Source organism: Crinia signifera, chromosome 11 (assembly GCF_055691185.1).
Source record: "Crinia signifera chromosome 11, ASM5569118v1, whole genome shotgun sequence".
Taxonomy (NCBI): domain Eukaryota; kingdom Metazoa; phylum Chordata; class Amphibia; order Anura; family Myobatrachidae; genus Crinia; species Crinia signifera.
Genome location: NC_139227.1, coordinates 56131922 through 56149049, shown reverse-complemented (window position 1 = coordinate 56149049; position 17128 = coordinate 56131922). Strand labels below are relative to the sequence as shown.

At 50.0% G+C, this 17128-nt stretch overlaps 1 protein-coding gene across 3 annotated transcripts in view; it reads right to left on the bottom strand.

Moving 5' to 3' along the window:
• Positions 1 to 17128, bottom strand: part of NDRG4 (NDRG family member 4) — a 170963-nt gene that overhangs the window by 7929 nt on the left and 145906 nt on the right. For all 3 annotated transcript variants that reach the window (XM_083165481.1, XM_083165479.1, XM_083165480.1), the window contains 4 exons: positions 15956 to 16059; positions 15783 to 15839; positions 14964 to 15015; positions 3420 to 3467 (listed from right to left, as the gene is read on the bottom strand). In XM_083165481.1, coding sequence (XP_083021607.1) covers positions 3420 to 3467; positions 14964 to 15015; positions 15783 to 15839; positions 15956 to 16059 — 261 coding nt within the window. The remainder of the gene's footprint in view (positions 1 to 3419; positions 3468 to 14963; positions 15016 to 15782; positions 15840 to 15955; positions 16060 to 17128) is intronic.

The following is a 17128-nucleotide window of genomic DNA, read 5'->3' as shown; positions in this document are numbered from 1 at the left end:
AATGACTTTTTCATAAATGGAGAACAATGGAAAGCACTCAAATACTTCTTTGAAGTTTACGGGAGAACAAAATATGAGGCAAAAGTTCTTGCGTAGTAAATAATATGAAGCAATTGTTGCACGCCGCTGTCCGGGCTGCGATGCACCCGGACGGACGGCGGATGTTGTTCCCAATGACGCGGCCGGGGACATTGCCCGGCAGCGTCTCAAGCCTCCCTTTGAAGCGGAGCGTCGGGACGTTGCTAGGCAACGTCCTCGAGCTTCCGCCCGGCGGCAGATGACGCGCGCGCCTGACGTTAGTCAGGCGTCGCGAAATTCAAAATAAATAGCCGGCGTCTGCTGGGCACAGACGCCGGTTATAGCTTATGCTTACCCTAGCCATTGCTTTCCAGTCCCCGTGGCTTCCAGCCCACAAGTCCTGTGTCCAGCTCCTGGTGTCTTCAGTGTCTGCTTCTCCCAGCCTTCCCTGGTGTGTCCTGTCAGCTACCCGCTTCTACCAGAAGACCTGCTTCAGTCTGAGCCTGCGTTTGGCCCACTGTCTCCATCTTCTCGTGGGTCACGTAAGTGCTCCAGTGGAGCCTCGGTCTATCTTTCTTCCTCCAGTGGCCCGCCGTGGCCGTACCCCTCCATGGGTTCAGTTTTGTCTCTTTCCATACACCTCCCGTGGCCGTACCCCTCCGTGGGTTCAGTATTCTCCTTCCTATTACTTCTTGTAGCCCGCCGTGGCCGTGTCCTTCTGTGGGTTTATTCTTTGCTCTCTTTCTTGTACCCTTCTTGCCTTTCTTAGCATCTTTTCAGGTAGGAAGTATTCCCTGTTTGCCATCCTGGTTTTAAGGGGTCGCCGTTCCTGGTCGTAGCCTGCTGGGGACTCCTCTTCCTATTTCATTATGTCTGCGACTTGGTCGCATCCCGGTTTGGCCTGGTGCCGGCAGTCAGGGGTCTACTCCCAGCTAGGCCCTGTAGTTAGCAGTCCTCTTGGGTACCCTGTGGCGATCGTTTACCCCTTGTCCATACATAAGACCTGGCTGCATCGGGGTCGGAGCGGGCCTAACTCGCTCCTTTGGACGCGGTGGCCACAGGTGAAGCCTAGCTCTGCAGGGGTTTAACATCTGCCTCAGGGACTCAATAGAGTTAGAGTAGCTTCCGCTGTGGCCGTCCTAACCGGCGGTCCTGGCAACATAACAGCAATAAGTTCTTGCGTAGAAATAATATGAAGCAATAAGTTCTTGCGTAATAAATTCAGGGAGTTGATGACGGAATATGGAGAAGACAGTGACTGTGGAGGAGACCAATGGGAATGCTTGGTTGAACGGAGAAGAATGGAGTATGGAATGGACCTGGTATGAATCGGTCTGAGTGGACCAGCAAGAGAGGATAGGGTTGGACTGGAACGGCGGCCAGAGGTGCCAGGCTTCGGCCACGGAACAGTCAGGAGGTCTTCCAAAGGTGTAGCAAACACAGGAGACTCTTTGTTCTGACAAAGGTTAGCCTAGGCAGCCTCCCTTAAGTACCCAGGGAGTGGCTGCGATTGGCTGGAATGTCAGGGAATCAGGAAAACCTCCCAACCTGGCCAATAGCAGTTTGACCATACTTTTGCCCTCAACAAAGATGGTGGCGCTGGAATCCCGACACCGCGTGAGTATGCTCCGGCTCAGCACAGTGCTCGTGGCTCTCCCCGCTGCCGGACACCGTACTGGACCCCCGCTGCCTGCTGCCATCCCCAGGGGAACCTCTGCACACAGGACAGCCGCAGACAGGCACGGTCGAGTGAGTAGACCACCCGCTGTGTCCCATGGTGGCGTCCTGTGACAGTACCCTCCCCTTTTCGGGTGACCCTCGGGCACAGACACGCTTTTTGAGGATTTCTGCGGAGAAACTGCTTGATGAGACGGGGAGCGTGAAGATCAGTCGCTTCTAGTCATGAATTTTTCTCAGGACCATATCCAGACCACTCCACCAAAAACTGCAGATGAAAATTGCAATGATGACAGTCCAGGATCCTCTTCACTTCGAATTCAGCATCCTTTTCTGCTTTAACCACAGGAGGTTTAGGTACTTCTTTCTGAAAAGAGTTCAATCTCAATGGCTTATGGAGTGAAAAGAATTCGCAATCTTCATGGAAGCAGGAATAGACCCGGGTATGGTAACGGAGGTGAGGTAGGGGATGCTGGGAGACCTAAGTACGGGGATGGAGGAGAGGTAGGGGATGCTGGGAGACCCGGGTATGGAGGAGAGGTAAGGGATGCTGGGAGACCCGGGTATGGAGGAGAGGTAGGGTGTGCTGGGAGACCCAGGTAGGGGGACGAAGGAGAGGTAGGGGATGCTGGGAGACCCAGGTATGGGGACGGAGGAAAGGTAGGGGATGCTGGGAGACCCGGGGATGGAGGAGATGTTGGGTATGCTGGGAGACCTGGGTAGGCGGACTGGGTAAGTGGAGATGTTGGGAATGCTGGGAGACCAGGCTATGGGGATGGAGGAGATGTTGGGAGACCCGGGTATGGAGGAGAGGTAGGGGGTGCTGGGAGACCTGGGTATCGAGAGGGAGGAGAAGTATGGTATGCTGGGAGAACCGGGTATGGTAACGGAGGAGAGGTAGGGGATGCTGGGAGACCTAAGTACGGGGATGGAGGAGAGGTAGGGGATGCTGGGAGACCCGGGTATGGAGGAGAGGTAGGGGGTGCTGGGAGACCTGGGTATCGAGAGGGAGGAGAAGTATGGTATGCTGGGAGACCCGGGTATGGTAACGGAGGAGAGGTAGGGGATGCTGGGAGACCTAAGTACGGGGATGGAGGAGAGGTAGGGGATGCTGGGAGACCCGGGTATGGAGGAGAGGTAAGGGATGCTGGGAGACCCGGGTATGGAGGAGAGGTAGGGTGTGCTGGGAGACCCAGGTAGGGGGACGAAGGAGAGGTAGGGGATGCTGGGAGACCCAGGTATGGGGACGGAGGAAAGGTAGGGGATGCTGGGAGACCCGGGGATGGAGGAGATGTTGGGTATGCTGGGAGACATGGGTAGGCGGACTGGGTAAGTGGAGATGTTGGGAATGCTGGGAGACCAGGCTATGGGGATGGAGGAGATGTTGGGAGACCCGGGTATGGAGGAGAGGTAGGGGGTGCTAGGAGACCCGGGTAGGGGGACGAAGGAGAGGTAGGGTATGCTGGGAGACCCAGGTATGGGGACGGAGGAAAGGTAGGGGATGCTGGGAGACCCGGGGATGGAGGAGATGTTGGGTATGCTGGGAGACCTGGGTAGGCGGACTGGGTAAGTGGAGATGTTGGGAATGCTGGGAGACCAGGCTATGGGGATGGAGGAGATGTTGGGAGACCCGGGTATGGAGGAGAGGTAGGGGGTGCTAGGAGACCCGGGTAGGGGGACGAAGGAGAGGTAAGTGGAGAGCGCAGATGAACAAGGTGAGATACCTTCAAGAATGTTGTGTTCGTTGGATCAAGTTTGGAGTTACATTCCACCTGTTGGTTATATCAGCATATAAGTGACAGTATTCAGGCAACATACGTGTTACAACAACTTGTCACCCCGCTATACCACTCACCCTGCTATACTGCTCACCCTGGGGTTATTTGAGTTCACTCCTTCTGACAAATTCCTTCTTAAGGTGCCCACACACTAGAACGATTTTTGGGCCGATTGGCCGATTTCCGATAAATCGGCCAATATATCGTCCGATGTTTACCGATAATCGGGCGAAAATCGGACGATTTTGGTCCGATGCGCGCTCCCGTGGATCTTTAGCTGAATCTTCTGATCTTACGTGCTGCACAAAAGATCAGAAGATTTAACAAAAGATCCATAGGAACGCACACAGGATCTTAAGAAAAATCTTTGGTAAAGATGTGCGCTTGCCTGAAATCTTTTTTCCAGGACGGAAAAAAGATTTGAAGGCTAATTTATGCGCACATCTTACGATCGCAGATCTTTCTAGTGTGTGGGCACCTTTACAGTGTAGAAATAAAACAGTCAGTATTTTCCCTGCACAGAAACAAAATAACTCACCCAAATCTAATTCTCTCCACATTTTACATCGGCCATCGCTGCAGTGCACATGGTTTTGTCCATCTAAGAAGGAATTTGTCAGAAGGAGTGAACCAAAATACCCCCCTGTCACCCAGCTATACTGCTCACCCTGTCACCCAGTTATACCGCTCACCCTGTCACCCCGCTATACCGCTCACCCTGTTATACCGCTAACCCTGGCACCCAGTTATACCTCTCACCTTGTCACCCCGCTAAACTGCTCACCCTGTCACGCAGCTATACCGCTCACCCTGTCACACTCCTATACCGCTCACCCTGCTATACTGCTCACCCTGTCAATCCACTGTACCGCTCATCCTGTCACACTGCTATACCGCGCACCCCGCTATTGCTCTCACTCCGTTATTCCCCTCACCTTGTCATCCCGCTATACCGCTGACCCTGTCACCCCGCTATACCACTCACCCTGTCACCCAGTTATACCGCTCACCCTATCATCCCGCTAAACTGCTCACCCTGACACGCAGCTATACCGCTCACCCTGTCACCCCTCTATACCGCTCACCCAGTCACACTGCTATACCGCTCATCCTGTCAATCCGCTGTACCGCTCATCCTGTCAATCCGCTGTACCGCTCATCCTGTCACACTGCTATACCGCTCACCCTGTCACACCGCTCATCCTGTCACACTACTATACCGCTCACCCTGTCACCCAGTTATACCGCTCACCCTGTCACCCCGATATACCGCTCACCCTGTCACCTCAATATACCGCTCAATGTGGCCTGTAATTTAGCATATTTCCTGCAGAATGCTCTATGTATGGAGACCCCAAGCAATTCCCAGGATTACTGATGTGGAATCGCTCACTGACAAAGGGGCCTCAGCGCACTGTAGATGGCTGCAATCTTCCCTGGCCCAGTCAGTACAGGCCAGCACGCACATACACCCGCTGGTGGGACAGGACGGATAGATAGATATAGAGAGAGAGATAGACAGAGAGAGACAGAGATAGACATAGAGAGAAAGAGAGAGACAGAGAGATAGGTAGACAGAGAGATATAACAAGAGTTATGATAGACCTTCCTTTGGTTAACTCTCTTTCTTCAAGGTTCATGTGACCCACAGGGTGACATCGGGGTGGTAGGCGGAGCCAGAGAACCATGGCACCAATCAGCAAAGCTTTGAGACATCCCAGGATGCACGGCTCCTCTCCCCTATAACCCGCCTCCATGCTCAGCTCCTCCGGTTTGTTAACCAGCCAATAGCAGGAAGAAGACAGGTGATGAACATACTAGCACACTCATATATAGACAGAGTGAGGAAAGTAGTGACCAAGGTAATTTAAATAACATCTTGTATATCACAAGGAATACCTCAGGCTTATAAGGGTGGGTGCCCTGTGAGTCCCATGAACCTCAAAGAAAGAGAGTTAACTGAAGGCAAGTCTACCATAATTAATTTTCTTCTTCGGGTTTCATGGTCCCCACATAGTAACATCGGGGATGTCCAATAGCAATACTTAAGGGAGAGTACCCGCCTGAGGTGTCAGAAGGACCTGACGACCAAAGATAGCATCCTGGGAGGCGAACGTGTCAAATGCATAGACCCTAATGAATATATGAACAGATGACCACGGTGCAGCCTTGCACAGTTGTTCAGTGGACGTCCCTCGGCGTGCCGCCCATAAGGGACCTACTGACATGGTAGAGTGTGCATAAATAGATGGTGGTAATGGGAGATCAGCATGCTGGTAAACCTGCTGAGTGACCAATCGTATCCAGCGAGCCACAGTTTGTTTGTTCATTGGCCAGCCCCTTTTGTGGAAACCATAGAGCACAAATAATGCCTTCTGAATAGAAGCTGTACGGTCAACGTATGTAGTTAGAGCCGTAGCTACATCCAAAGGACGGAAATAATACCGTAAGGCGCTAAGTGTACACAAAGAAACCAATTTGATAAAAAAATGTATAGAAATTTATTCAAAACAGCATCATAGTTAATAAATGTATGCATTAAAAAGCATATAAACACACACAAAAAAAAATAATTTAAGCAGATACTACTAAAATAAAAAATAAATGAAAAATAAAAAAGAATAAATAAAGAACCTGAACATATTAGATAGTATTGTCCGGGAGTGGCTATGAGTCAATGGGGCTCAAGTTCTAATATATTGTTTCCAGATGAACATGTATTATTGGTCGTCCTCCCAATATATTAAGCATAATGTTGTTTTGTATAAGATGAGATGATTACTCACACATACACAGTCTTAATACTGGTAGTAGCAGGAGCCAGGGATACAAGTCCCAATGTCCTCTGCTCCTGGCTATTGCCAATGGCGAGGGTGGCCGGTTGTCAGACCACTAGCTTAGTGTGCCGTTAATCGCACAAGTGGCACAGCTCCAAATTCCAAATGCCGCCCCACACTCGTCCGGCGAGGGTCCGTCAGCACGACCTGCCCGGACATCAAGTAATGTCAGCTCAACACTGGAGAGACGGCTGCGACTGTGAATACTGTGTGCACTATATAGCTGAGCCAGGAATCAGAGGATGTCAGCCAGGTTGGTGAAAAGGCGGCTGCGGCTGTAAACACCATATGCACAAGAACCTGTTGTTGGTGAACATGATGTTGTCAATAATATCCCACCAAAGTGCCAGGTGTAGTGTGGATGCTCAAAAGACGAGTTTCGCCGCGCTCAGGGCGGCTTTATCAATTTGATTTCAGGACGCTCAGCCGGAGACAGATGAAGGCAGGGACAACAATTTCCTGGTTCATTCATGCTGCTGAAGAACAGCTAGTATTGTCTACAGGTGTTCGGACAGAACCTCCGGTGATTTGGCCAACAAACTTGTTTAGCGCCTTTAAGTTTAGAATGGGCCTGTAACACACCTAGAAACAGGGTAGAATAAAATCTGATCCCTCTTTGATGTTGTGGGACCGGTACAATCACTTGAGATTGTAACATGGAGTATAGTATTTCCCTTAGCTTTTCCGCTTTGTGCGGGTTGTATGGGAGGCCTGTGCAAAAAAACTTTTGTGGGGGGGGGGGGGATGCCTTTTGAATGATACAGAGTATCCCCGAGACACAACTTCTCTCACCCAAGCGTCCGCTGTGGTGGTGAGCCACTGCTGTGGAAGTCGGCAGAGGCCGGCCTCCCACTTTGGGGTCCCCCTGAGGGAGACCCTCCCCATCATGCTATAGGTTTGTCAGGCTTAGCTGGGGGCTGTCTAGTGGCCCAGGCCTGTTTGGGCTTAGGCTTGGCCAGCTTAGATGCACTGGAGGTGCGTGGGAAGCTTTGGCCCCTGGCCTTGCATTGGGGACGAAAGGAGTGAAAAGGAGCAACCTTAGGTCGATGCAGGAGAGCTGTTGGGAGACACGCGGTCTTGGCAGCTGCCAGAGAAGTTACAATTTTGTTAAGCTCCTACCCACACAATATGTCCCCTTTTAAAGGGTAACATTTCTAGGGCCTTCTTAGACTCTAAATCAGCCTCCCAGGGTCATAACCACAAGATACTGTACAACAGACCAGTACAGAAAGAATTGTCAGAGGCCTTTGTGGCCAATACACCAGCGTCGGACAAAGCCTCCATAATATACAATGCCGCCTGTCTGAAATGAGAGATACATAGTCTGGCATCCACTGATGGCAGCTCATCCTCCAGCACTTGCAGCCATGGCAGAATAGCTTTTGCAGCCAGGGCGGACTAAAGATGTCAAGGCTAATTTACGCACACATCTTAAGATCGCAGATCTTTGTAGTGTGTGGGCACCTTAAAAGAAATAAAGAGGACAGCAATATATATAATAGAGCTGACAGGAAAGAAAGTAGAAATAACAGACTAGCACATCAGTCACATACAATGCAGTACAATGCTGTAGTACAATGCTGGTGCAAATCCACCCCATTCATCTACTGTGCCTCTATGGAAGCCAGTAGGATGTGAGTGTCTGTAAAAGCGGGGAGAGTGAAAGCAGCTTAAGGGCGGTAAACCTGCGGGAGATTGGCGCCCAAAGCTGGGGGATGTACTGCAGGCTGGCACCGCCCTTCCTAAGCTGGACTTCCCCCCCAACGGCACAAGTGATATGTAAAATGGGTGAATACACCCAGCCTCCACTCCACCGCAAGCAGCAGTGCTCACGCCAGCCGCTGCGAGCCGTCTCCCTGACCCACAGCGCAACAGCAATTTATGCGGTCTCACAGAGAGCCTTACCTGCCCCTGTAATGCCGACCATGCTGTCCATGTATATTGGTGTTCGGCGGTGCTACAAACTGGGAGCACCTCTGCCACAAGTACTCCGCTTGACCCAGGTCATGGGGGAGCTTCAGTACCAGCAGGAGTGATGGGGCTGCTGCGTTGTAGTCGCTAGGACTGACAGTGCCCTTCTAGCTTTTGTCGCTAGTGAAAAAAGGAGATTTATATCTTACCTGTAAAATCTTTCTTCAAGGACGTCAGGTGCCACAGGCTAATGCTGGGTAGTTGGAGTGGGAGGAAGCTTCCATCACCTAAGAGGTTGAACTTCTTCTACCTCCCAGGCAGACCAGGCTCCTCCCCCATCTACCCCGCCTCCAGGATAGGCAGGTCAGATTTTTTTACCAAGAAAAGGCAGGAAACAAGATAGAAAGAAGAGAAGCACCATACAGAAACACATTCTGAACACGTTAGTTTGCACAACAACGGAACTATGGGGTAGATGTATGAAGCAGTGATAAGGCAGGAGAAGTGATAAAGTGTCTTGTCCTTTATCAGCCAATCAGCTCCTGACTGTTAAGTAACAGGCTGGGTTTGATAAAAGGACAGTTAAAAGCGGATTGGCCGGTGATAAAAGTACCAGGCCCTTTATCACTTCTCCTCCCTTATCACTGCTTCATACATCTACCCCAAAAACAGTAAGGTTAACTAAAACTTACCCTCACAGGAACCGGGAGAAAGGCGCCCAAGTACGCCTGCCTGATTACAGAGCGAATCCAGCAGGCAATCGTCTACTCAGTAGCAGGTCAACCTCTCTGAAAACCGTAGAGCACAAAGAGAGAGTCAAATTTCCGGAAGGACTTAGTGCGGCACACCTAGATGCATAAGACACATACAACATCCAATGAAGACGGGTCATGAAAAGCATCTGGCCCCGAAAGGCTGGGACCACAATCCCCTGGTTAACATGAAACCTAGCCACCACTTTAGGGAGGTGAGAAGGAAGAGTCCGAAGGACCGCCCGATCTGATTGGAAGATCAAAAACGGTGACCTACAAGACAGAGCTGACAGAGCAGACACTCACTTGGCCGAACCAAATGCCAACACAAAAATGGTTTTCCAGGTGAGCCAACAAAAGTCCACTGACCGCAAAGGCTCAAACGGCGGGTCCTGAAGGGCAGAAATGACCAGGTAAAGGTGCCACACCCTGCAGGAATGTGCAAACATACACAACAGAACTAACTTCCTATGGAAAAAGACAGAGAAAGGTGCCACACCCTGCAGGAATGTGCAAACATACACAACAGCACTAATCCAGTCTCCAGACCTTTATGCAAGAAGGACAGAATCCTGGCAAATCGATAAATCCTGGGATTGAATTGTCCAGCACGACACCAGGAAATGTAAGTCCGCCAGATGCGATGGTAAGCACCCGCTGAAGGTTTGTGTGCCCTGAGCATGGTCGAAATTACTCTGGAGTTTAATCCTCTGCCTCTCAACAGGAGGTCTCAACAGCCACCCAGTCAAGGCCAAATGCACGCCCCAAATTCAGGTGGAGACATGGGCCTAAGAGAGCAGGTCTGGATGTAGAGGGAGACGGATCAGAGGGGCCACCGACAGGGCCTGCAGATCCAAGAACCAGATCCGTCTGAGCCAACTGGGAGCCACCAGGATCATCGTGCCGCCGCCCGCCTTCAACTTTCGGATCACCCTCAGTAGGAGCTTAATTGGAGGGAAGGCAAACATCAGGGCAAATGGCTATGGGGCTGACAGGGCGTCCACCATGCAAGCCCCCGGGTCATGATCCCTAGACCCGTATAGGGGAACCTTGTTGTTGAGGCGCAACGCCATCAAGTCCACCTCAGGTCTGCCCGAGTGTTGTACCAGCACTCTGGAATACCTCCGGATGAAGGGCCCATTTGCTGGTGTCCAGAGTCTGACAGCTCAGGAAGTCCGCTTCCCAATTGAGTAGCCCCGGGATAAAGATCACTGAGAAAGCAGGGATCTTCTTGAAAGATGCGGGAGATCTTTGCTATGGCAGCCCGACTGTGAGTGCGAGCGCATTGTCCGACTGGACCTGCACTGGGCGACCTTGTTGCTAGGGTTCTGCTAGGCAAAGGGCCTGGAAGACTGCCCCAGCTCGAGATATTGATGGGAAGCTGGGTTTCCTGTGAGGCCCTGGAAGTATCGCTGGCAAGTCACTGACTCCCATCCGTGGAGGCTGGCATCTGTGGTGAGGAGAGTCCACTGTGGGATCCAAAATGGTCTCCCTGCTGTGAGGTTCTGGTCCAGAAACCACCAGGAGAGAGAGAGACTTGCTTCTGGGGACAATGTTATCAGCTGTGACTGGATTTTGGTGTAGAATCCCAACCATTTGGTGAGGATCTCTCGTTGTAGCGGACGGGAGTGGAACTGTGCATATTCCACCATGTCGAAGGTCGATAACATCGAACCGAAGACCCTCATGCAGGCATGAATCGAAGCCCATCTAAGTGAAGACCTCATCTGTGGGACTGCAGTGTCTGGTGACATTCTTCCAGCAGGGATATCCTCTGACAAACCATATTCAACTGGGCTGCCAGATGGATCATAGTCTGTGTGAGAACCATGGATGATTTGGGACAATTGATAATCCAGCCGTAACTTTGACAGATTGTCACCACTATGGGGTGAGAAACTCTGCAGACTGAGCCAGAATAAACAGGTCATCCAGATAGCGGAGGATTCGGACGCCTTGGTTGCGAAGCCTACTGCCCATCACTGCCATGACCTTCATAATTACGCGAGCAGCGGTAGAAAGTCCTAAAGACAGAGCCTGAAACTAAAAGTAACGGTCCTGCTGTGCAAACCGCAGGAACCGCTGATGTTCCGGTCTGAAAGGGATATGCAGATATGCATCCTGGATGCCATGTAGTCTCTGGGCTCTACGGTCAAGACTATGGATCGCAAGATCTTCATCTGGAACTTCAGATTGTAGGAGCTTCTGGATGGACTGCTCCAGAGCTGTGGATTTTCCTAAGTCCTTTGGAGAATTTGTGGAAAAAAAGGAGTTTGGTGGACGATGCCGAAAGGTTAGGGAGTAGCTTCGGGAGACGACATCCTGAACCAATGTGTCGTGGATGTCAACCAGACGTCTGAAAACTCCAACAGGTGGCCTCCCAACTTGGGATTTGTCCTCTGGCTTAGGGTTAGAGCGCCTTGGTGGACCTGGCAACTTGGGGTTGCTTTCTAGAAAAGGAATGTTCCCTACCTCTGCCCTGGAAGCGAAAGTACTGGAAGGTAACACGGGGACGTTGTGCTGGAGCAGAAGGTAGGAAAGCTGCATTGGAAGCTGCTACATAGCCACTATTTTATCAAGTTCGGACCCAACAGAAGAGAATACTCTAAGGCAGTGTTTTTCAACTAGTGTGCCTTGAGCTGATCTCAAGTGTGCCCCCACATCTAGAGATGCCCAAACCCATTTACAGTCACCACCAGTTCAAATGTTATTTACTGATCTCTTCTTTTCATGTAAAGGGTCAATGTATTTTATTTTTGTTATTTGTGGGGATCAGTGTGATTGTTTTTAATGTGGGGGCCAATAGGTTTGTTTTTTTCCTGTGGTGGCCAATGTGTTTTGCCCTGTGGGGATCTTAGGGTGTGCCTTGGCAATTTTAAAGTCCTATTTAGTGTGCCGCGAGGTAAAAAGGTTGAAAATCACTGCTCTAAGGTAATCGCCTCTAAGGCTTTCTTGGAGTCAGGAGCCACGACTGCTGAAGCCGACACTCGAGAGATTAGGGTGGCCACATAAATAGCTGCCTTGCCTAAATAGAGGGTAGCTTGATGTACCCTCTCAAGAGTAGGTAGAAGGTTCTCTGCTGGCATACCCACTGTATGTCAGCCACGAGAGAAGTAGCCCATTCCACCATGGCCTTTGCCACCCAGGCTGATGCCAGGGTAGGTCTATCTAAGGCCCCTGCAGTAGTGTAGACACGCTTGAGGACATTTTCCAACTTCCAATTGGTAGGGTCCTTGAGAGATGCAGTTGGGATGGGCAGCATAGAAGATCTCACTTGCTTAGCCACATGCGCGTCTACCTTAGGAGTTGTTTCCCACTGGACCCTATCCTCCTGAGGAAGGGGGTAAAAGGAGATGAACCTAGGTAGGGTAAACTTCCTATTGGGTTCCTCCCAGGCCTCCGAGAGGATATTCTCTAAGTTTTAGGAAACAAAGCAAGAGTCTGCATTTGAAGGTAGGGCCAGTGGATTTAGGCAGTAAAGCCTGGTCCTCTAGACTAAGGGTCTATTTGACCGCTGTAACTAATGCCTCCACATCAATGCGTGATGAGGCGTCCTCTTTGACAGAGGTGACCTCCACATCAGAGAATACGGATATAGCCTTTTCATCCTCCCAATCTGAGTGAATGAGATAGGGGCTGAGAGGAATAGCTTTCCCTGACTGGATCCCTGCGCTTATCAGGAGTTTTGCAAGCTTTGAACAGAGGTGGATAATGCATTTACCCATGGTGATGGAATTGATGTATGTTACTGCGCTAGCGATGTTTTTTTAGCAGCCTCAATATAATTGCAAGGTTAATTTTGGGAAGTTAAGGCGCTTGTGAAATAAATATATTAACAATGTGCTTGCCTGTGAAAAGAAGATTGGGTTAAAAATCTTTTTGCTTAAAATGCACATTGTTACACTTATATAAATATTCTGTTAATATATTTCTTTCCCAAGCGCCTTAACTTCCCAAAACTCAGCCATGGTGGTTCCAACGCCAGGGGGGAAGGGGGCGGTGTTATCGCTGGGATGCTCAGACGCAGAAAGCCCCACCTTACCTCCACTGTTTCCTGGGTCCAGCACGTGGCTGTAGTCTTTAGAGTGCCCCGGGGCGGCTGCGGTCACACACCGATGCGTGGTGATGGAGCAGCAGTGCTGGTGTCTGAGAGACTACCTGCGCTGCTGCTCTGTCACTGACTACAGTCAGGGAAAAAGTAAAGAAGTGAAGCTGCATATAGCAGCCCCCCTATGGTTCATGTGCCTGCTACCAGCACGGGAAAAAACTGACTTGCCTAGCCTGGAGGCGGGGTAGAGCAGGGGAGGAGCCTAGTCTGCCAGGGAGGCAGAAGTAGTTTAACCTCTTAGGTCAGGGACGGGGAAGCTTTGGCCCTCCAGCTGTTGTGGAACTACACATCCCAGCATGCCCTACAACAGTTGTTACAGTTTTATGATGTGGCCATGCTACAACTGTTGTAGGGCATGCTGGGATGTGTAGTTCAACAACAGCTGGAGGGCCAAAGGTTCCCCATCCCTGTCTTAGGTGCTGGAAGCTTTTTCCCCAATTACCCAGCGTTAGCCTGTGGCCTCTGACGGGTCCCGAAGGATAAATACATTTTCAGTCAAAAAGATAAAAAAGCTTGTGGGATTGCCCCAGGCAATCCCTGCTGACAAAAATGGTGCACCAGCTTCCTGCTGGCACCAAAAAAAACTGAGGAGCTGAGCATGGAGGCGGAGTTATAGGGGAGAGGAGTCGTGCATCCTGGGATATCTGAAAGCTTTGCTGATTGGTGTCACGGTCCTCTGGATATACCTACAACCCCAATGTCACCCTGTGGGGACCATGAAACCCGAAGAAGAAAGACAGACAGACAGACAGACAGACAGATAGACAGACAGACAGACAGAGAGAGATACAGAAAGAGAGATAGATAGGTAGATAGATAGAGAGAGAGAGACACACAAAGAGACAGATCAATAGAGAGAAGAGCCCAATATATTGATACATTTTGGATAATTGAATAATGGATTAATAGGAAATAGGTATAACCAGGGCTATTTTTCAGCAGGCTCCAGCAGGAACTGAGGCCCTTATTCTAGTTCACTCTTTCTTAGATGGACAAAACCATGTGCACTGCAGGTGAGGCAGGTGTTACTTGTGCAGAGATAATTAGATTTGGGTGGGGTTTTACACCTGCCTCACCTGCAGTACACATGGTTTTGTCCATCTAAAGGAGCCCATACACGCTCCGTTTTAAAGCTCCGTTCTGTACTTTTAAAGTACACATCGTATCGGATCGCATCCCTAGTGCATGCAGTGTGCATGCACTGCTATCCGATACGATGTGTACCTAGTACAAAAATCATAGTACAGAACGGAGCCGGCGAAAACGGAGCGTGTATGGGCTCCTTAAGAAATATTTTGTCAGAAAGAGTGAACTAGAATAAGGGCCTCAGTTCCTGCTGGAGCCTGCTTAAAAATTAGCCCTGGGTATAACATAGTTATATTAGGCAATTAAGAACAGTTTGCCAGTCTCACATTACATAACCATTTGTATTGTGTTATATATTGCTATGTACATTATATTATCCATTGTAAGCTTTTTTTGCTGATATTTAAATATTACATAAAGCTCGTTCGTGGCAAAAAAAAAAGGCAGATTTTCTTAGCATATGTGTCAATTAGTAAATGGTCACTGAAAATATGCCTCGGAGCGTAACACCAGGTGTATGCAGCATCTCAGAGGATAACACCAGGTGTATACAGCACCTCAGAGGATAACACCATGTGTATACAGCACCTCAGAGGATAACACCAGATGTATACAGCACCTCAGAGGATAACACAAGATGTTTACAGCACCTCAGAGGGTAACACCAGATGTTTACAGCACCTCAGAGGGTAACACCAGGTGTATACAGTGCCTCAGAGGGTAACAAGAGATGTATACAGCATTACACCATCTCATCTGTTACACATCATACACTATTCATCTATATAGGACTCACCACACTGTCTTCTGCTGGGGAATTGTCGCCAACTACCAGCATCACCGGAGACCTGGCAGGAGGAAACACCAGAGGAATAAGAACCTGGCTGCAATCAGGGAGCACAATAAGCACATCAAGGCAATAAGTGTGTGGGTACGGTTAAGTATGTGTGTATAGTGAGTTTGGGGGTAATACAAGTTCAATAATGAATGTGCAGATTAAGTTTAAATCGACAGGGAGTGTGCATGTCTGGGTTACTGCTGCCTTGCCCCTGTGTGCAGCGTATGGCTGCCTTGCCCCTGTGTGCATTGTATGGCTGCCTGGCCCCTGTGCGCAGCGTATGGCTGCCTGGCCCCTGAGCGCAGCGAATGGCTGCCTGGCCCCTGAGCGCAGCGAATGGCTGCCTGGCCCCTGAGCGCAACAAATGGCTGCATGGCCCCTGAGTGCAACAAATGGCTGCCTGGCCCCTGAGCGCAACAAATGGCTGCCTGGCCCCTGAGCGCAACAAATGGCTGCCTGGACCCTGAGTGCAACAAATGGCTGCCTGGCCCCTGTGCGCAGCGAATGGCTGCCTGGCCCCTGTGCGCAGCGAATGGCTGCCTGGCCCCTGTGCGCAGCGAATGGCTGCCTGGCCCCTGTGCGCAGCGAATGGCTGCCTGGCCCCTGTGCACAGTGAATGGCGTCCTGGCCCTTGTGCGCAGCGTATGGCTGCCTGGCCCTTGTGCGCAGCGTATGGCTGCCTGGACCCTGAGCGCAGCGTACGGATGCCTGTGTGTACATGTATCATGTAATGGGGCAGCACTCTGTACATTATCAGGATAAAATATTAAGTCTTACCTCAATGTCTTCGCATTAGGGACGGTCCCAGGACGATTCATCTCCAAGTCTCTCCGACTGTGAAGTAAAGAGAAATATTAGTCAAAGTAGCAGATCAGGATCCAATGACTGCAGGAATTGGAGGTTTACCAACCAACAAGATACAGGAGAGGAAAGGGTAGAAGGAAACTTACCCATTGTACATGTTCCAGAAGAGCTGTAGGTTGTTCTGATTCACACAACTACCGATCTGCTGGCGGTAATTTTGCACAAGCTCTGTGTTATTCATAAGTTCCTCCTAAAGTTATACATATTGTTACTACCAGAGGGCAGTAATGCACACAACCATATAACCACCAGAGGGCAGTATTGCACACAACAGTAATAACCACCAGAGGGCATTATTGTACACTACAGTATAACCACCAGAGGGCAGTATTGTACACAAAAGTAAAACCACCAGAGGGCAGTATTGTACATAAGAGTAAAACCACCAGAGGGCAGTAGTAAACACAACCGTATAACCACCAGAGGGCAGAATTGTACACAACAACAGTATACCCACCAGAGGGCAGTATTGTACACAACAGTATAACCACCAAAGGGCAGTATTCTACACAAAAGTAAAACCATCAGAAGACAGTATTGTACAGAAGAGTAAAACCACCAGAGGGCAGTAGGGTAGAAAACCGTATAACCACCAGAGGGCAGTACTGTATACAACAGTATACCCACCAGAGGGCAGTATTGTACACAAAAGTATAACCTCCAGTAGTACTACAGATATGACTTTAGGGCAGTACTGTTACTTGTAGAAGAAGTATTGGTACTTATGTAGTAACTGGGCTGCCGATTTTTAAATCGGGTCCATCGCATCGCATCGACCATATCGCATGCGATGTGATGCGATGGACCCGATTTTTCCATAGGAATCAATGTTAAAATGGACTGAGTCCATTTTAACATGGAATTCAATGGGAAAAGGGGTCCTTTTCATACCCCTACTATCCAAGTGGGCATGGAGTTGGATATAAACCTGTGGCGAGCGTAGCGAGCCACCGAGCCCGAAGCGTGGCGAGCGTAGCGAGCCCCGTGAGGGGACACAGAATACCGTCGGCTCGCCACGCTTCGGGCTCGGTGGCTCGCTACGCTCGCCACAGGTTTATATCCAACTCCATGCCCACTTGGATAGTAGGGGTATGAAAAGGACCCCTTTTCCCATTGAATTCCATGTTAAAATGGACTCAGTTCATTTTAACATTGAATCCTATGGAAAAATCAGGTCATCGCATCGCATCGCATGCGATATGGTCGTATGCGATGCGATATCGCATCGCATCGCATCTGATTGTATGCCTTAACTTAAG